Source organism: Opisthorchis viverrini, assembly GCF_000715545.1.
Source record: "Opisthorchis viverrini unplaced genomic scaffold opera_v5_131, whole genome shotgun sequence".
In the NCBI taxonomy this organism is placed as follows: domain Eukaryota; kingdom Metazoa; phylum Platyhelminthes; class Trematoda; order Opisthorchiida; family Opisthorchiidae; genus Opisthorchis; species Opisthorchis viverrini.
Window position 1 is genome coordinate 968,826 of NW_008751784.1, and position 21,733 is coordinate 990,558.

Sequence of the window (21,733 nt, forward strand, 5' to 3'; positions counted from 1 at the left end):
GCTTGAGAGCTTTCAGATTCAAATCAGTTTACACCTTTGGGTCATCACACTGTGAATCCGTTTTACTCTACGTTAAAGAGAGCATAAAAACCCAGTCCTGCAAAAGTTAAAGAACTGGTCAACTGGTCTACGTTGGATGGATAATTCTCCGATATCACCTGAGTTTGGGCGGTTTTCTTTGTCGTCGAAAATTGGCGGAAACTATTTCCTCTCAATGAAAGTTTCAACATCAGTTCAAATAATCCCATACTGCTGTCAACTCAATACCATCTGATACAGAAATATCATAATTAAGCCCTTCCTAAGGGTTTTTATGCTTTTTCCTAGGTAACCGATAAGCAAACCATCAAAAACAGGCCTTGCTCATTACGAACTGTGTGTGAAAGCATCACTGCAATATTTGGTCTACGTGCAGGTAGTCAGCATGTTTCAAAGCCACCAAATACCACGAGGGGGAAAACCAACTTACGGTTTCTCTGAAGTCAAAATTGGCAGCGGATGGCCATTGATATCATATACATCTCAAAACATACCACAAATCAGTCATACAGTAGCAATGCTTAAGTAATTGAAAGTGCACAGTTCTTGGCATAGCTCAGACGAATGCAGTTTGCCTTCCTCTTTGCTGCCGATTCTGTCGATGGTTTTGCTACTGACGAATTGATAGTGATCCAATTAGCAATGTTTCTACTGACGGACCTTACACGAATGACAATTCTGCACTGTTGGAATAAACCGCATGAATAATTGCTTCAACCCACCAGGCTTTTTCTCACTGTATACCTGTCCAATAAAGTTTTTCAGAGTTCTGTTCCCATTATATCTAATTGAACTTGAGGTTTGCTTTGAGATTTGGGTAGGTGGGCAGTTTACCGAGGTCCTCTTTAATCCAATAACATTCTTTTTATCCAGGGATCACCACGGGCTTATTTTACGCACTGGGAACACTGCTCAATGTGATATTGCAAGTCTACTTCCCGGTAAGCCATGTAGCGCACAGATTTTTCGTGTTCATTGGTTACATAGCAAAAAGACTTGTAGCATGGATAACAAAAGTGCGGAAATTACTTTGTAATCTTGAATAAGATGGTTATTTTTAAATTGAGATCAGCCAAGTCACTTAAAATTCAGAAAAACTCAGGGGCATAAACTCAGCGTCAGTTAATCCACTTCATGGGAGTTTGGACTTGCACAAACATGTCGGCCTACAGAACATTCTGTTTACTAGGGAAATTTGGAGAGATTTGCCGATAAGCACGCCTTGCTCTATTAAGTAAAAGTTTTCCCTGGCAATGACACGGATAAAATAGCTTTAAAATATTTTTGAACACTTGGGAATAAAATGGAATCTGTAGCTTCTTGCTGTGAGTGTATTTTTGGTGCCATAAAAAGAATAGGGTGTTTTCTGAACCTTACACATCTAAATCAAAATCAACGACAAAACGGTTGAACAGTTTTGTGAGTTCCTAATAGTGACAATCAAAAATTTTCCCACTAACAATGCCTCTTGGTTGAGTCAGAAATAAAAAGCTCTACAATCGATTAGGCTGTCTACGATGCTTACAAGTAACGCTTTTTAAGTATGGTTTTGCGAATATCCGACTAAAAGCTTGTCATGAATGTTTAGTCGCTCTAAATGATATTATCTTGTTTTCGAAAGCACGAACAGTTGACAGTGATTTGTACACATTACCTATGTCTTCAATCTTCGAGTTTGCTTTGCTGCAGCGTAAAGAACCAAAACTTCTGGTAGGAAATATCAAACTATTTAGAGCCGTAAACACGCTTTTGGGTTCGTTACACCAGAGCTGTAGATGACACCTGGATTCAGCTACTGCCTTTCGCGTATTATAGGGAGAAGTGAGTCTACTTTGAGTTGAAGGCGAAACGTGTTGGAGAGGAACTCTGTTGCATCTTTTACTAATGCACGGTTGTACACCACATTACCACTGACAATCGGTAAGCTACTAGGTAAATGCCTGCAGATTATGAATGGCATGTGGACGCTGTTGATCAGGTGAATATGTCCCGTAGCTGTCGAGTGCTCACATGGCTTACTACAGTTGACGATAAACATATTTTTTAAGTTAAGTTCAGTCTCGCCGGAATATAAATCTACAATCCTCCATATGGGTTTGCGGCAAAGCAGTGAGTCACATTTTAGGGTTTGTTTTGTGGGATAAGAAAGCGGCTAAGAGTATTTTCTCGACGTTTCGGTCACCGTAGGTGATCTATATCAGAAGCATAGTGGTGTGAGTCGAAAACGGCAGTTGTCTAGTACCTTCCCGTGTGTGATCAACTTCTAAGGCGTTAGAGTGTGATAGCCGCTTTGTGTGAGTCATAGATGTGGGGTTAGCCATTCGTGCCACTGGCTGGTCAGCTGCTTAGTTAGCGCTGTCTCACGGAGGATATTGGCTTACAGTCGACTCGACAGACAAAAACAAAGCAGATGTTAATTACCAAAGCTTCCACTCAGTATCGTTTTGCGGCCTTTGTCAACTGATAGAGCTTGATCAGATGATGCAGCAAACAGCTAACTCCATAAGTGTTTAGGATGGCGAAGGATTCTGAGGCGGAAGACGTGCATGTCCAATGTGTTCAACAAGGCGCAATTTTGGTAGGCGGCGCTGCATTTTTCTAAAACTGGCATATGTTGTTCACCGTAGTTTTGGACTTTGCAAGGTTTTGTGGGAAACTACATTTCCGAGTCGACATCTTCCAGTCGACATGTACAAGGAGGTTTGTGAGTTAAATAGACCGACCGCGACAAGTGTTTGTGTCTCTCGAGCTTTTAGTGTGATCAAGTGAGCACCACAGTTACTGAGCGAAATACGGATAATCCGTGATTTGATCCAACTCCGGTAACTCGATTGCTCCTGATGGTATCTCAAACTCCATGCTTCCTTCAGAAGGCCTGGCAGATAGATGTCAAACGGCTGTTAAACCTGAGCGATGGGCTGATTAGTACTAATCAAGGCAAACAGTGACCGAGTGATCAAAACGATAAGTATGAAAACAAAAGTGAAAATTGACGGCTTTTTAGTCGTGAACATTGATTGGCCGTGTTTTATAAAATGGGTGCTGTGGATCTGATGAAGTCCTTTGGCAGACTCACTTAATATAGATGGAAAAGGCATGCCTCTTAGGTACGGTGGATAAAGAACTGGCTTTGTATGTTGGTGGACAGTTTATAATGTACAGTCCGGGCATGCAGAATTTTTCAGTGTATTGCTTGGAAGTGAATTACGAATAGCCTGAAATTTGAGTTCAGTCCGGTAGCCAACGCTCATCTTCCCGTATCGGAAACCTGCGGCCAGACATAGGAATAAGTAGTGCGTTGTCAGACAGAGACTGATCGTAAATCCACTTTCATACCATCATTAGCGGAGTTTGACAAATCTCCACCAACATGCTCATTAGATCATTACCTTTCTACTGTCAATGGTTGTTATCCTCGAAAAGCCGAACTGTAGTAGCTTGGGCTGAAAAACTGGTGCAGGTTGCTTAGGATTGTGGAATAACAACACAGGCACCATCTGTAAGAAATCAAGCGGCATCTCCATAAGGAGGTGAAGATTTACGCTTGAGAATAAACATTTTTTCTGTCTCATTCCATTTGACCTTTACCAGGGTAACGCGGCAATAGGGTGGATCGGTTTCACCATGATCATCTCTGGTATGCTTGGATCGATGCTGATCGGTATCGCCTTAGATCGAACAAGAAGATACCGGTGAGTGAAAACAAAACCTTTCCTTTGAGCTAGTTTTGTCACAACTAAATACAGAGAATATTTGTGGCTTAGGTTGTACTGATGGCCATTGGTTTGTTTGCTGAGCTGGTCGGTTTGGGTGCAAAGGTTAAACCATCAGGATGATGAGGGAACGTGCGCTGGGGATTGAACTAGCAATTTCAAACTTAAGGCAAGTCCAGTCACAATGTGCTGACGATGACACTGTGGTTGTTGATGAAACGCCTGCTTTTATGACGGTTGTGCGACATGTGCAAGAGACAGAACACGAGCTAAATGCTTCACCATTTAAATGTTAATTTCCGCTGGTTTGTTCAAAACTACTATTCTCTTGAGACGCTTCCGTGAATTAAGCACTCAGAGAAAATGAATGGAAAAGAGATTTTTTGCTGCTCAATGTATTTGTCAAACTAAATGCTTCAAAAAGACTCCACATTGAGGTTTATCTCAGTTAAGACAGAAGCTCCCAGAAACTGCGAACAGCCGGTAGGGATCGGACTATTACTTGTTGTTCAGGCTATCGGTGTCCGGCTAGATAATCCACGTTGGAATATCCAAGGGTAACTTGTACGTTGCTTAAATTATGTTGGCCCAAAAACGAAAATATTTCTGTAGTTGTGGTCTGACTAACGTGATTCAGTGAACAGCTGACTAGGAATATAAAGAACACAGGAGAAACTAATAAAGCATGAGGTGAAAACATTTCGAGCATTTTCCTTGGTCAAAAACACGGGTAGAACACTGCAGAATTTTGAAAAACCTAGTCATGTGTGCTACTTGTAATTCAGGCACAAAGTGGTATGGATTCAACTAATTGTATAAACTCAGCTAAGTCAGTCTTAAATGCCGTACTCTCATGAGGGCAGTTAGCTATTAGGAAATGATCTTCCTCGTGGCGTAATCGCCGTTCAGCGTACCGAATAATGAATGTGATTTAGAATTTTTGTACTATGAGAGAGATTTTTCCCTGTTTGGAGTCTACGACAAAAAGTCGAGAAATTTCATATGGCTGTTTCATCTTTATTGAAAATGATCAACAGTCCAGAGGAATTTTAACCCAAATGTCGTGGCAAGAAGATGAAAACCAAACGTTCCAGGCGCAGGCGGCTGGTCAGCAGAGATCATCCTTCATCGAGACAGGGTATAGTGCCGCTTATCCTTTAGTCTCAGAATTCACATCAAGTGATCACGCGTCACCTGGCTTCTCGACTGAAAACATTTCATACGGCGAGTCTATTCATCCAGCGAACTGTTGTTTTTTCTGCTTTTTGCAATACGGTCAACTGATCGAGGTCTTCCACGCTCCAAAGTATCCCAGTATCATTAATTTCATGAGAATCACTCATGAACTAAGCATGTCCGATATGACATCACTGAAGGGAGCAAAGAGTCTACAAGAAAAAAAACCTGGTTCTCAACGACCCGATTGTTGGTCCTAAGGTGCTCGAACATGTACTGATGAGTAGCTCAAATAAGGATTAATTTCACAGGGTGGGTGAAACTTCCATAAAAAGGGTTAGTGAATAAGTTTTCACTCCTGTGTTTCAAGGATGAGTGACGCTCTCTTCTGTCTGAGTGAGAGTTGATCAGATTGCTGTTCCCTGCTTGCTGCCGAACGGTCAAGTCATGACTAACTGACCGGTAGTTTGTGAGTTCAAAACTCCCTGGGGTTTCTTGAGACGCGTAGTGCTGCTGATTCCTAATACGGGTAAAAGTGCTTTGAAATGATTCACAGCTTTTCAGAAGGACAAAACGAGAGATTCAGCTGAGTCTCCCGTGGAAACCAAATTGGTTTGCAAATGAGTGTATTTCTCGACGGACAAAACCTCATTTGAAAATTCTAGAATCTCTTCATGCTGCCAAAAGCTTGAACCATCCAAACACTGACAACCTTGACGGAAGCGCTCACCTCTCACCGTTGGAAACGAAGTTTATTCTCCTCAGTTCTCACACGGATAGACAGACTTAACCAGGCTTTACTTTGTTTAACTTATCTTTTAATTATACTTATGTAAGACTCGACAATCAAAACACAAACATCATTAAAAATTGCCGCCTGATGAGCTAAAGGATCGCCCCAGAGTTAATGCATGAGTACGCAATCAAAGCATTACCGACAAACAAACAGACAAACGGAAAGTATTCAGTCTACACAAAAGAATGAAGAGTGAGAATAAGTAGCACTAAGTATGTCCCCGAAGTTGGTAATGAACCCGGAAGTTTTGGCTCAGTAACAGCGGTAAATTGCCTCCACCCAGTACCGTCAATTGTTAGGGACTTTATTATAGAGGTGGTTTTTAGAGTTTTTTTTAACTAAAAAACCGCTAACAGAGTTTTTAGCAGCACTGTTTAATCAGGGTGAAATAACCGGAATATCCCCTCGTCTCCATTTAGCTTCTGGGAGAAACTGGTTGTAGAATGCGAGTGTTCGTGGACAAATTGCTCGTATGCCTTTTTCAGCTTTTCTCTATGATTTGTCTGTCAATTTCCCCTATCGTGGGGGAGTTTACGGAAATCTGTTCGGGAATAAGAGTGGGTTTGTGGCGGCCAGGTAAACAACCGATGAATGTAGTGTCAAAAGATGGAATATGGATTGTACGTTCCTTTGAACAAGGCAGAACCAACATTGCGGGATTATAAACATTTTTATAGAGATAAGAACCTAAACCTTATCATGTTGTGGAAGTCTGTTCACCTCAAAAGCGCACTGAGCTATTCCTGCAGATGTTGATGTGACATACAGAGAGCCTTTTCTGTCGGATAACTCTACACAATGGCTTAAATATCAGTGTAGGTCTTTGCAGGTGTGGGCTGAGAACACGTGTAGTTGTTGCGGTAGTTGTAAACTGACCATCAATAGCTTGCAGTTTGGTATTAGAACCAGATGCTGGAGTGAGAACGCAATCCTCCTTCTGTCTAGGTCATAACGCCCTGGTACTATCTCGGTCTACATAAAAATAATAAATGAACGAATAATGTATATCGGTTTGAACGGATAACAAGCTGATTACTAAAGGGAGCGTGGATACAGCCAAACTGTCTACAACCACGCTTAAATTAACTGGCACTCTCACGGAACTTTACCGTTCTTCCTCTAAACATTCTTAGCTCGCGATAGCCACAAATGATGCCATCCGGAAACCCTGCGTTGTATGCTCGTCACCTAAAACAAAGATGGAAATTACTGGAAAGGTAATCTGATTTCCCTCATGTCCCACAAGATGGTCGATATGCTCCTAATTTTTCTCGCCCTGTTCTTCTATCATGTTTTCAGACTTATATCACTGTTGGTCTGTGGGGTCGCTCTAATCTGGATGGGTGCTTTTACAGGACTGGTGTTACTCAGGTCGTTGATCTGGATGTTCTTTGCAGCAGGATTTCTCGGGTGCGTTTTTGCGACACAATGCGTTCTTCCGGATATTGTTTGTACCGTTGAAAATTTTCCGTTGCTCATACCACGGGTTTTCACGGCATACTGGGTATATTTATTATGACCTACTGCCCGAAGAAATTTCAAACACTCCATAGTAGTTCTGAGTAGTTTTGAGATTGTTTCATTTGGTGTCATTAGTATTTGAACAGTCCGCTTCCCGTCCAGGGCATTTTTGGTGGTTAATTCATAGTTTGTAATATGATCATGTTTCAGTCTGGTAGAGCTTCCTATTTGATGGCGAGGCATCTGAATTTCCGGAGTTTAATCTCTGGTTAGCTCAAGTACATACACGACATTTGCGACCGGAATTCGAGTACAGTGTTATCCCTTGGACACAAAATAGTGCAATCATTCACTCCAGAACGGTGGAATAATATTTATACTGGCTTATAAGGTCACAGCTGGCGCGCTGCAAAGATATTTGCACATTTTATGGTATTTTCGATAAAAAAGTCCTATTCAACCCAGTCAGAATAACCTATTCTGAGGTCAGTTCTTCGAGGATTAAAACAGATCGCTTGGCTTTCGGTTTGAACAGTAAGCTTATGAAACAGCTTGTTACTCAATTTGACTAACGAACCATTCTACGTCCACTTAGGTAGACCAAGCTCAAGCCGAGGCTGTCTAAGATTTAATAGGATCCCGCTATTTGAACCATGGCTACTGGGAGGCCTTTTTTTATCGGGACGGATGTGTGTAAACTCTTTGATCTTCGATGCATAGGCTGTAGATTGATATCCATCTCTTGTCCATCTTTTGAGGATAGATAGCTTTCCAAAGTATATCTCTAAGCAATTATTTTTCATAATCTAGCATGTCACTTTGATGAGCTGACATGTCCAGTCAGTTGGGCTTAATTGTACAAGTCCTGAAAGAGATCTCAAAGCAATGAGCAAACAAATAGTTTTCGATAGCCTATAAAACAGTAAAACAGAGCGGATAAAAAGGAGAGAATACGGGCCGAGTGGACTATTTTAATTGCAAAAGATTGGTGCTGTTTTGACAGCAAACGGGTTCACGGTTATAATGTGGTAGGCAAAGATGGAACTTTATGTGGCGTTTTGAGTTTTGGTTCACAATGAGGCCAGGTAATGTGTGCCGATTCGTTCCGACAGTTAACTCTGTGTTCGGCAGAGGTTACCCTGTCCACAAGGAAGGAAGAATGCTTAGAGAACCACTGCGCTGCTCTGCATGGACAAAAGGATTAGCTAACACACTTTGGTCGTGCCTACATATCGACGGCGCGATTGGGATTCCGCATTAGGTGACATGAGGCTAAAAATTCGGCATTTATTATCCTCCTACGTCTGGAGGGTCTAACCACTAGCTAACTATTGATTTCAAGACTGAAGTTGAATCTGTTACCGCGTATTTTGCAATGTACCGCTCCACTGTGTACAACGACATCCTGAAGATGCCAATGTACCTGAGTGTGCTCTGTAGATGTGGCTGCAACTCAGCTGAATACACTGGACGCATGACAAGAGAAATTGTCAAGAGAACATCTGTGTTGTTTATCGCCGGAATGCCGCTAGATTCAAAAGCTCCGTTAAAAGCTCGACTACGTTCCATAGTCTTGACAACGGTCAAGTGATCAATGCGAACGAGTTGCTATAGACTGTCAGTACCGATCTAACGGCTTGGCTTGACTCCAGGCGAAGCAGCCGTAATATTTCGGAATCAGGTACTATGCCTCTAAGTGTGGCTTGGTGGTGTGACACGAACTGATTGACCCACTCAGTCAACGGCCCTTGAGATAAAGCAATGAAACACGGGCTGAGCAGCACCGACGAATACTTGTGTGTGTTTTTGCCCTTTTTAATAACTAATCTCAATTTTTTTATTTTATTAGTTGAAGACATACTGATCTCAGGACATGATTCCAAAAACATTAATGTTGGTCGCTCTGTGTTCCTGTTTGAACAGAACATTTCCAAAAGGACATTTTAGAAAATGCATTACTCTTGCAGATAATCATCAACTTGTGATACAGCATCTCAGACGGTGAAATCCAACTGTAATTTAGGGTCAGGTTATGGTTACTTCCACCTAAATTTTAAGTTGGAAATACGACGTTCCAGTTTCGTACTTCTACCTGAACGCTCCAGCCCTTTTCGATGGAACGCTGATAGTCAGATGTAAGTTTCTAAGACGGAGTGCCCATTTGTTGCTTTAGCTTTTTACATGGGCAGGCACTTCAGAACGTGAAGTTTTTACCTTAGAGCTTACCCACAACGATCACATGGTCAGTTTTCATAGGGAATGCAGTCTACCTTCTTGAAACGTATTATGTAAAGACCGCAACTGCATGTTCATCACAACCAACGATCACTAAGGAGGTTAACTTAGGTTACGTTTTTTTTGGGGTTGGGACAACGACCAGTGGCATCGGACCTATTCAAAGTTGATGTGACGTCGCTGCACGGTTTCACGTTGACCGGAACGTGTTCACCAAAACATAGGTTACTGAAATACATCTATTTGCAAACTAATTTGGCTTTGTGGGAGACTCAACTGGAACCTAGCTGAATCCCTCGTTTATGATGTGTCTGAAAAACTAAATGTGCTGCACCAGAAAATTCATAAAAGAGAGATTCAGCTGGATTCCAGGTGAGTCTCTCGCAAAACCCAGTTTGTTTGCAAACGTGTGTAGTTCGCTAACTTCGTGCAATTTGCTTTTAAGTAGAACATGAGGTTGACGTAAACTCGGTAATTGTGCCTACCTGATTAGCTCCAAAATGGACCAAACTGGTCGTGGGCTGCCAATGGGTTTCAGCAAATTTATGAGTAGTGTATTATGATTAAACAAAGGTTACTTTTTCAACGACTATATACAACTTTTATTGGCTATGCAATAGAGCTCTATCCTGATTATTTTTCTTGACATTACATTTTGACTGAATTGATCAGGCTCATCAGATATGCAGGTTTGTATCGAGGAAATGGCCATGGTTGGAAAGTGTCGACAGAATTAGGTTGTAGGTAGTTCAAACCCAAATATGTTGGGTTGCCTCAACCAAAGTAGCGACTGAACAAATGGCGACATCCATTTGTTTTTATATACCTGAGAGAGTCCCCATCAGGTCTCTTCCTCGAAAAAAGCGATGAACCAGTGTTGTCGATATCAAACTCGGCTGTGTAAGCGTATGAATCGGCTTCATTTTTGAATCGTTGACGAACACGAAGTTTATAGTCAGAGGTGTGAACTGATTTCTCCAGGTGATTCATCACTTGCATAGTTTAATATTCTCTTTGAAGCACTTGTCGAAATGAAAAGTCTTCATGTAATTATTTTCCTTCCCATTCTAACCGATTTAAAATCAGCTTACCTATTTGTTTTTGCATCAGAATATCTCATGAAGTAATACGTGGCCAGGTAGATGTTTACAAATCGGAGGATAGCTAACCAAATATGAACTCGATAAGGGACAGTGAAAAATCGTCTTCTTTCCGTTTTTTGTTTGCTCTTGATTTTAAAAGGTAGCAGGAAGGTTGATTTAACAAAACAACCCAACTGAAATGGTTGGGTTCCCAGAATAATTCCGATTAGTAACTAATAATATTCGGTTCACTCGAGACGCACAGGAACCTCCGGTTCCGTTTAGTTTCTATGACCCTGTGATTGTAAGTAATTATTTGTGCCTCATAAACTCAATGTGTTCAAAAGAAAAATGACTCTCATTTTTATCTAGCCCCTTTTTGAAGTTTAATTCTGGAGCAGACGTTAATATGTTTCTCTTCGAGCGAGACTGATTTCATTAGATAATACTTTCTTCAACCAAAAGTGCTAACCTTTTGGTTTAGATGAGTCTCTGACAAAGGCTTTTCCGAAGAATGGTTAGTACCTGGAAAGGCCAAATTACTTTTCCCTCAACTATTTCGAATATCATAAGAGTGTTTCAAACCTACCCGTCTCTGACAAAGGCTTTTCCGAAGAATGATTAGTACCTGGAAAGGCCAAATTACTTTTTCCCTCACCTATTTCGAATATCGTAAGAGTGTTTTAAACCTACGCATGGCGTATGTCCTTCTTTCTGGGACTACTTCGCTTAGCATCCGTGCCCACGTAAAGTTGGGGAACAGATATTTTGACAATCACATTTCTATACGCAGATTTGCATTGACCGGATTCCTCATGATGGGCTTTGATTACGCCGCAGAATTAACCTACCCAGCGAACGAAGGTTTGACCTCGGGCCTAATCAATGCATCAGCTCAGGTTAGTCTAATCAAACCTTTATCTAATCAATCAATGGTTGACCAAATGAGGCCAGCAATTCAAGTAAAACTCATCGAATGTCGATATAATGGCCGATAAATAGAAGATCGACAAATTCTTGTATATACATATACTGATTGGTTATTAGTCATCATGGATGTGGGGTTATTCGGAAACCTCCATTAATTAACATGATTTAACATTTCTTTTCTCTCAGACTGGAGAGAGCGACAAGAGAACGAAAACCATTTCTCATTTGCAAACTTATTTAGTTTTTCGAGAGACTCACCTGGAACCCAGCTGAATCTCTCGTTTGTGATGTTCTCAGGCAACTGAATGTGCTGCACCAGGCAGCCTGATCTTTCAGTCGCTATGAAATTCGAGATATTGTAATACATGTATATTTGTAATGCACTGCTCATAAGGTTGCTTAAAATTTATAAATAGCCCACGACCAGTTTTGCCCTTTTTGGGGCTCATCAGGTAGGTGCAGTCCTGGATTTTTCGTCAAACGTGTGGGTGCAATAAAAAATATACATATATCGAGATATCTCGAATTTCGTAGCGACTGAAACATGAGGCGGCTTGGTGCAGCAGTTGCCTGGAAACATCACAAACCAGGGATTCAGCTGGGTTCCAGGTGAGTAACAAACCAAACCAAATTAGTTTGCAAATGAGTGCATTTCGCTAATATCGTGCATTTTGTTTTCAATTAGAACATTGGGTTGACGGAAATTCGGGGACTGCGCCTACCTGATGAGCCCCAAAAGGGACAAAACTGGTCGTGGATTGTAGATAAATTTTCATCAATCTTATGAATAATGCAATACGCAAACCCTTCCCGTTACTCGGGACAGATCGTATTATTTGCTTTCTGAAACTGATGCTGAGTATATGTCGCTTTGAGAATTAGTAATGAGAAATTATTCAGTGAGTAATCTGCCTTAGTGTTCCAAGTGTTGTTCAGCTTTCCGTCAGAGCAGGAGGCAATAACCTGTGACTGTTGTTTATGTTTCTTAAAATGGCTTCAGTTGCAGGCTTCAAAATTTAGAGGGCTATGTGTGATTTGATTCGATATCTCTTTTTGCATTTAGTGAGGGATGGATATATTTTTGACGTGAACCCGGAAGTTGCCAGCAACTTGGAAGTCAGGTTTCGCTACAGGATTTGAAGCCCCTCTAAGATCAACGAGATTATCGGTATCGGAAGGATGTCGCGTTATCGATGAATTTGGGGTTCACTATCAAATCTGACGCATGTTATCTTTTGGTGGCACCGACTGCGCCAGATTTTATTAGAAAATTTTGTTGAGAGTTGGGGTGATTGAAAATATACTTTACTTTTGTTTCAGGAAGCTGAGGGGAGTGTAAATTCTTCTGCCAATTTCCAACGTTACTACGTATTCGGAGAGAGCCGGCACTTGGCGACATTATTTTCTTTTAATTAGTCCACTTTACACTAAAGAGGACTTATATTACATGAGTGAGCGAATGTTTAGCCAGACCTTTCCATCTTCCATCTAGTCTGCTAGTCCATACGCAGTTAGTGTAACATCCATATTTACAGAGCGGATCAATCACTCCACCTTCGAGTACCTATACTCAGCGACAAAACAACAATGAACATGGGATTTAACAGAAACACAGTTTTGGTAACTCTAGAATTTATAACTAACTGACGTGCAAAAGATTGTAGCAACCATTGGTAACTCTAGAATTTATAACTAACTGACGTGCAAAAGATTTGTAGCAATCAACGTTCAAATTCCTAAAATCAATCAAGTGAGATTTTCCCGCAATGGATTGAAAATAGAAGACTGGTAGCCAAAATTTGTTCAGGCGAGCTTCAAAGCACTCAATGTTTTTGGTAAAAAGTGTCCTTACGGCTTTTAGAAATGCATATCTGCGAAGAAATCAGCTAAAATGTTGCCAGCTTACAAGATTTTGGCAGTAGAACATACCAAAAACCACTACATGGGCTAAAACACCTTCGATTTTCTGGAAAGCGCTCATTAGAGGCACGCTCCATTACGTTGTAATATGAAGGTTAGAACAACTCGGTTTTCATAGCACCTTAGCCAGTAGTCAGCAGGTAGTCTCGCTGTGGGTGGTGATCATTTGCGAAGCAGTTTTTGTCAAATAGTAGCGGCGAGTGGTCGCTTTTGAAGTTTCGTGCCGCTTTGCTTGTGTATATGGACATCCAGCTCTGCTGCCGAGCCGGTGAATCACAGGTGATTGAGCTTCTTACGGAAATCGTTCATCGGCAAACCCAATCCATTAAGTTGCTTCGCAGATAATAAGTATACGATTTTGAAGAAAACTCGGTACATTTCCAGGCCGAACTGCTAGTCGTCTGCTTGATTCTTCTCATCGCATGATTTCGTTAGCCTATTCCCCTAATTCCACCCCGTGAATTATCGTATTAGGCCGTTAATATGAACTTAGTCCTATCAGTTTGTGCAACATACAAATAATTGATTGAATGTGTTATTTCACATGTAGGCCTGCAGTAAGCAAGTCTACGTAAGCCGTCTTCAAATATTGGTTCGCGGAAATCACTGTGGAATTGCCTCGACCAAATCCATGCATAGGAATGCACAAATGCCACGGATATCTGGGTGATCAATTCTCAGTCCTGATAATAAAGCCCTACAGTACAAAAACGCATCGGATGCTTTGAGATTACAGAAGCATATCTAGTTTTACCGGTGGACAGGCAAAAATACTAGATAACCAAGATTAGTGAAGTAAACAGATGCTTTGCTGATTCTCTTGGGGCATTTGTCGAAGTGTTTGACCACCAATAAATGGCATTTACTAGGTAATACTCAGTTTGTTTCCAGGATTAAAACATTTTATTTATAAGTACGGGAGACGGTTCAATTTACGATGCAAATTTAGTGGCCGGAAGATCCGCGGTTCGAAACTAACCTCCGCACCTTGACATTTCCTGTCAGGGCCTCGCAGTTTAGCACAACCTTAACCTTCACAGGTCCCTCGGGTGACACCTTACTTATGCACCGAGGGTTTATTACAGCGAAACGATTATTACTTATACCACTATAAATGAAATGTATGGTTGCACAGTTTGCTGAAAATTAATTCGTTTTGGCAGAATCGCAAATTAAAGAGGTACTGTATTCAGGAGAATTGCGTAACCAAAATCGTCGAGTGCACCAGGTGCAGAATTTATGCAAGGTAATCGAACGAAAAGTGTGAGAGACTCAGGAAGCCGTAGCAATTTAATCGCATTATACAAGAATGCCTGAATCATAAAGTACACGTCTGGTGGTTTTAATGTGTAAGCGGTAGCAATTTACATTATACAAGAATGCCTGAATCATTAAGTACACGTCGGGTGGTTTCAATGTGCCAAACGATTTTTGGCCATGGAGATTCTCATTTTCTTTACATCGCTTGAACCGAAGGAATTTGGCACACGAGTTGCAGTAGCTTTCATCCCCTAAGCACCTGTTGGCAAAGATTCTAAGATAACCATTTCAAAAAAATGCCCCCGATTTTTGCTCAAAGAAGCAAATGTTAAAACATGCGCTGTAGTGTTCTGAACCACACAACGGAGCGATGCACTTCTGAACGGTTCTTTCGCAGACCAATTTGCCACTAGTCAACATTTTAACAAAATAGCAAATTCGATCCAGTGGACGATTGAGAACAGCTACTTTAAAGGAAGTTTCCTATGGCAAGGTGATCTCCTTGAGATGTCAGACACGAAGCATTAAATGGTCTTTTTTCAGTGTCATGCTCAATCGTGACAGAACTGGGGGACACTTGTGATTTTTCCACGTAAGAGACTTATCTTACAATCAGCCTCTCTTCGAATGTTACTCTATACAAGCTGACGTAGACGACGAAACCCTCCTTTTACATTTCATGATGAAAACCACAGGATGTCGGGAGCCATACCATGCGAAAACTGCCTTGTAGGATATATATGGTGAAAATGGATGCCAGATGACTGTGATACCAACAAAGAATGGTCTCTACTAACTAAAGTAGTGAGCTCCGCATCAATTATGGATCGTTCGGATATGTATACGGTCACCTTCACGTCTGCGCCAATATTACAAAAAACCTGGGCAAATTTAAAAAGCATTTGATATTTTGCTGTCTGCCGGCAGCTATTGGCTTCACATCATTGCTTCCTCTGGCTCCATCCCCAAAATACAGATATTTGGAATACTATTCCTTTTCACCGCGAGTCACCTTGCAAGTAGTTTTGAAGTCCTGTACACCAACCTGTTGTTTACTGGGCTTTCATTCTTCGGATTCTTCCTTTTGAGTGAGTTTTTACTTTCACAAAGTTGATGCTATGGGGAACGATGCATTTTACTTAAAACACGCCATAGACTTTATGGAAAATTTACAGCTCAGCTCTTTTTGGGACCAAAGCAGGATTCGATTGGAAAACATGCATACAGAATTGCAGACTGTATTCCGCTGGTGCTCCTCAGATGAGCGTAACGTAAAAGGAGTGGTGCGCAATCAGTCTGACCTCATGTTGGATGTAGTAACAACCTGGACAGATGTAACGATTTACACACTGATGAAGCCACTGTGTGCTGTTTTATGGATTAACATTTTCGAGCACATAGTGTTCTGGATAGAGGTTACTTTGATTCATTTACTTTACAGTTCCGAAGGCCACTATTCCGGATCGAAAATTAACTTGGACTAGGTTTGGAAATATTTAGGAATAGTGGGTTTGCCTTACTCAGCCACCGGCTACATAAAATCATCCTCTGTGTCTAGCGATCACATAACCTGCAGTAGAGTTTTCCGGGACTTGTGCCTGCGTAAATTACAGAACGACTGAACGAATAAAATCACATGATCTTCAGGCAGGTGGAACGAAGGGTGAGCCATTTTAACCTGCTGTCCCGCTGTGGAAGCTGTCGCCGTAGCCATTGCCCTCTCAATAACTGTCAGCCAATAAGGTTGTAGAACGCAAGGAAGAACGCCGTTTACCATTTGCCGAAAAAACTTTCACAACCTGAAACAGGACATTTTTCACTTCATTCGTTCGTCAGGATGCCAAGAATAAACCGGAATGGATGGGAATAGTGCGAGGTATACATGATCGGGAGAAAAACGATCATTTGGCAGTTTCCAACGCAACACAAAGTGAAAACCGAAAAAAAATCAAATTCAACTCTGGGATAAGTGTCTAAGTGACCAATGTTTTGGGTTTACTGCAGAACAGACGGACTAGTTGAGGTTTCTACTGAGTTTAAATCCTGCCTGATAATGCAAGATTACAAAATGCTGTGCAACGTAAGTTGTTGCTTATTGGAGCATATTTCGTAAAGTAAACTCAAGATTTCAGACAAGTTAGAGCATTGTGAAATTCTCATGAACGCCCTAATTCTGTTCATCTAAGGTCCACACTTTTCAAGCATAAAATATAAGTCCTCCGCCGAAGAAAAGAGCTGTACTGACGGATAGTTTCGCTGACGTTTCATGCATCCCCAGAGTGTAGCTCACTGTATTGACAAATACGTTTTTGATCTTTGCTGAGAATAAGTGTCAAGTGTGTGAGTTTTATGGCGAGTGGAGAGTCATACGGAAGTATCGATCATTAACGTAGCGTCCAATGCTGAATCGGTCAGATATTGATTCATATAATATGTCATCAAGCTACTGAATAAGCTCAGAAATTGATGACCTACTGTTCAAGCAAACCGTCTACACACCTAGGGGCAAATTTCAGCAGATTTCACCAAGGTTTAACAAAGTGTCTTGGGCTTTATTTTAATGCAAAATCAGTTTATTGAACTTTGCCGAACCTCAGAGAATATTCAAGCACTTACGACAATATTGTGGGCTTATACCAATTTGATATAGAAGCTTTCAGTTAACTGGTATTCTTATAGTACTGCAAGCTATTCAGGAAGATCCGTGAACTCGGCTAGTCTTACTGCTTTTCTTCATTTACCTGTAGTCGCTTCCCCGAACGCTGACACACTTGGACCGTTTACTTATGACTTGTGAGTAGAGCAGAAAGTTTAACAATTGCGACTTGGATCCAGAGACTTATCGACCACCGACTGAGCGTGGAATCCCCTTGACCAGAACAGGACTAAGTGGGACCCTGATTACATTGTCGTGAACGGAAAGGAGCTCACAGAAACGTTACATGAGTCAAAATGTAACATAGTTGCCTGATTGTCAATCACATTTGCCCAATTTGCAGGAGCAGTTGTCTTGGAAACCGTGTGGAGATTAGTGACCGAGTCCGGTGAATAAGTTTTCTGAGCTATCGATCGATGAAGCGAGATGGCTAAGTGTTTAGAAGGTGAATTTACCGACCGGAAAGTACGTTGTTCGAACCAGAGCTCTGCCTTCCGATTTCCTTGACAGAGCTCTGCCTGGGCTTTGGCAACCTGGCGGTATCCTACCCCTTTTGCTTCCTTCAGATGACAATGGCAGCTAGCCACCGGAAAGGTGTTACACCTGAATGAAGCGATCTATGGTGACGTCACATAAAGCAACGTCAATTATATTTGACCTTTCGTAGCCTGTCAACCGAAGCTTAGATTCGAAGATTCATTCCTTTGTACGCCATGCCCACTGAAATAAACGTAGCCTCCAGGATTTTAAACTTTCATCCACTTTGCTTAATACGTATCACCATTTATCTTACAGTATTCGTCAAAGAAGATTTGCGCAGATCAAGTTTGCAAAAGTCCGTAAGTGATTGAATGACAATAAAGTTATTGTTTGATCAGTTTTACCCAGACCAAAGATTTGGACTTATTAAAGGAACATTTATTTGTCTATTGATATAATCCGCAACATAGTTGACTTACAGCAGTATTTCATTTTTTTCCATGCATCTAATATGCGATCTTTCAAAACGGTCCTCTCTTTTATCGGGTTTAATATAACGAAGACGTGGTCTTCAGCATAAATAGTTCACAAAAGTTTAGCAATGCAATCGATTTGTTTTTTTTCATATTGTTCATCCATACTTGGAAATCATTGACATTTCCTTTGTCCAAGGGTTAGTCGGTGTGATCAGTTTTACTTGTGATTTATTGTTGGACGCCGCTGTTACAATACATTATTAGATATTTGAGAGGGAAAGTGGATTTAACAGCTTAATTGACATCGAGTTACCTTGAAACTTTTAATCAATAGGTATCTAGTAAATATTTTTGAAGATTCTAGCGTAGAAACTTACCACATTTAATGGGCGATTAATTATAAAAAAAGGTATGATTAGAGGTGATTTATACTGGATTGAGGCTTCAAGCAATCGATCTTCAGTTGAAAGCACAAATTTTTTTTCTATTTGGGATTCCGAAAATGACAATCACAAGGTACAGATTGTTACCAACTTCTGTTTCTTACCGTACGAAATTGTTCCTAGGTTCGGTATCCTAATGGGGGTCGCAATACTGAAATGTTCAGAACCAGTCGAACTTCTCAACGCAACGCATTATTTACAAAGTTGCTGAGAACACTTCGACTGCATATTTGAATATTTGGCCAATTGTGTCCACTCTTGGTCATGTAGAATATAAGGCTGACAAAAAAGTGGAAAATGCGCCTGCCCGATGGGCCCAAAGATAGGCGGACACGGTCATCGGCTGCGAAAGTTTTCGGCAGTAGATTACCCGTCATTTTATCGGTGAAAACATTCTGCGATATCTTGAACGTGGTAGCAGCTGAAAAATGAGGCGTTCTGGTGCGTCACGTTTAGTTGCAGAAGATGATTATAAATGAGAGATACCGCTGTGATTCAGTGGGCTTTCCGGCACCATGCAATACGAAAGCAGTCGATTTTCCGTTAATTCTCTGACCACAATCCACAAAGGCTGTTTTTACACTAAGTATTCGTTACTCGCCCCCAATACCTTCAAGGGTTTGCCCTGAGTTTTCAAGTACTGCCTCGCGCCATAATCGGTGTTACGTATGAATATCACTTGCAGTCACATTGGGAACATGTGTTTGGAAATCAAAGTCAGAAACATTGCTCGAAAAATGTGTGATATTTCTATCGCCAAGTTTTGCATAATCTTGCATGACATAATTTCCAACCAGTATTTTTTGCTAACACATAGTTCCTATCACTTTCTGCTCTACGTGCCCCTTAGGCTGCGTAAGAATGCTGCGATCAATAACTATATTACTCGCATATATCTGACCGTATACCCACCTGCACTGACGTCCACATCATCTATAGTACAACGTAGCCCTTTTCGCCTTATGTACGGTAATGCGCTGCTTGCAAGGGTTTCGTTTCTTTTATGCTGGTTGCCTCCATATTTGAAATGAGTTGCTGAGCTTAAGGCACTTTCATGTTGAATATTATCTTTCTTCTATTCTTCTATCACTATTTAATAAAAGGGTTCATCGGATCTCCTTCAACCATTTGCTTTCGATTCATTCTGTTCTTCTTCATATATGCAAACACTTTAGCATATTAATGACCTCGTATATCCCTCGTGCACATTCTGCCCAAAGTTGGCTCTCTAACATGGCAGACTGACTCTTAATAGGTTGGAAGAACTGTCTCACCATTGTGTTATTGCAGCTTGCTGCAAGAGAGTATACTATTAGATCAGCATGCAACGTCACATAGTTCTTGAACACAGGATTGTATTTACCTGTTAGTGTTAAACATTGTGAGGTAAGGTAAAATAGCAAGCTACGTGAAAATTGCTTAGGTTCTTATGTGGGATTACATGACTACTTCGCGCTTGTTGCGGTGTTCAGTTTTGCGGGTTCCGGCGGATGGCCGCAAACTTTTAGGATGTACCCAGTAAGCTAAATTGAGCATAATGTTTTAACTTTAGTTCTGGTTTTATTTCATCGAGCGATGCTTATATGAAAAACCCAAAATGTGTGCACAAAACACGCACTATTTATTCAACCTTTTTACCAGTGAATTAAGTTTTTGCGCTTGCGGTCACTTTACTGAGAAGCTAGGCGTTCCAAAAATGTTTTGGAAGTGCCTTCTCAGTGGAACAAGCGAGTCGTTTCCCTCCCAAAGGGATTACGAGGACAAAAAAGCATTCTGATTAAGTTCACGTTTGGTTCCCATCAGCTTAGGGAAGGAGTAGACTGTTAACTGAACTTTTTTCATTTTTCGATTATTTTGGTGCTTCAAGCTTAGGTTTCTATGGCGACGTTTCATACGAAATGATTCTTTTTTGTAGGCGCTTGTTCAACGCCGAATATTTTATTTATTTTATCCGCACATATCTGTTTTATTCTTTTCCAGATACAAGCAGAAATTTTAGAGAAGGCGGTCCTGGAAATGAACCAGTGATATACAGCAAAGCATTTGCAATTGTCAAACATAAAAATCCAGATGTACATTAGTTACTCTAATCAAAACACTTGCGTCACTGTCATAAAGACTTTTTAAATATTAATCATATAGAGGGGTCGTCCTTCGATTAATCATACCAGGAAGGGAACTGGCAGGGAATTTAGGGATATCTCGGAGATATTACCTTGATATTCTAAGCCGTTCCTTACTAGACCAACCCAATATTTAGGTCCTCTTTAAGGTAAAAAATTCAAAAATTTGTCGGAAATATAAAAATGACAACCTCAATGACAAATGCAAATAGCTAGACATCATGATTTTCTGCTCATCGAGTGGCTGTTGTTCCGTTTCCTGAGATGGGTTATTAACTTGCAAGTCTTTGTCATTAAACGGTGGGATGTTTTCAGTGGTTGGTTGGTCTGAGTGCGTTTAGGAGGTTTTGAAGAGCACCTGTTATCCGCCGACGTGATAAGATATTTGCCGGATGAGCTGCCCGTGAGTACCTTGGTCTGTTTTTAATCTGCATTGATTGGCTTGAGTAGTTACTGCGATGCGTTTCGTTCCCTTGTTTTGATTGGCTCGTTTTTAGGTTGTATTGTTTTGTGAAGTAATCTTGCACTTTCCTGTTCTCTCCATTGTGCCGCCTAGTGTCCTTCAATCCGTTGTCTAATTGGAGACCTAAAATGACGTCCTCTGTTTATTTTTTTATGAGTACACAGATCTAAAATGACGTCCTCTGTTTATTTTTTTACTGAGTACACATTTTAATCATATTGCTTTCCTGCTTCTATGAGTATCTTATCTGGTTACAGTACGGATTTAAGCTCTGCATTTCTGGTGTCCTCTTCTATTTAATGGCTGATAAAATCAATCGGTTTCCATTTCTACTGACGGAGTCTTCGACAAAGTATCGTGATTACATAAATTCACCGTTCATTCTTGCTTGAGCCTGCACCTACAGCGTCCTTTCAGATCTTTGTGCTCGAAGGCAAAAAAAATTGATATTGCCTTTCGGCAAAAAGTTTGCGTTCAAGT

At 40.9% G+C, this 21,733-nt stretch overlaps 1 protein-coding gene across 1 annotated transcript in view; it reads left to right on the forward strand.

Annotated features, from left to right (window-relative positions):
- T265_06283 (hypothetical protein) overlaps positions 1-20,724 on the forward strand; it is a gene marked incomplete at both ends in the record, with an annotated part of 36,653 nt that extends 15,929 nt beyond the window's left edge. Inside the window, 7 exons of the mRNA XM_009171503.1 lie at positions 913-980; positions 3,631-3,731; positions 7,024-7,134; positions 11,296-11,401; positions 15,589-15,700; positions 18,064-18,107; positions 20,648-20,724. Coding sequence (XP_009169767.1) covers positions 913-980; positions 3,631-3,731; positions 7,024-7,134; positions 11,296-11,401; positions 15,589-15,700; positions 18,064-18,107; positions 20,648-20,695 — 590 coding nt within the window. The remainder of the gene's footprint in view (positions 1-912; positions 981-3,630; positions 3,732-7,023; positions 7,135-11,295; positions 11,402-15,588; positions 15,701-18,063; positions 18,108-20,647) is intronic.
- Positions 20,725-21,733: the final 1,009 nt, after the last annotated feature.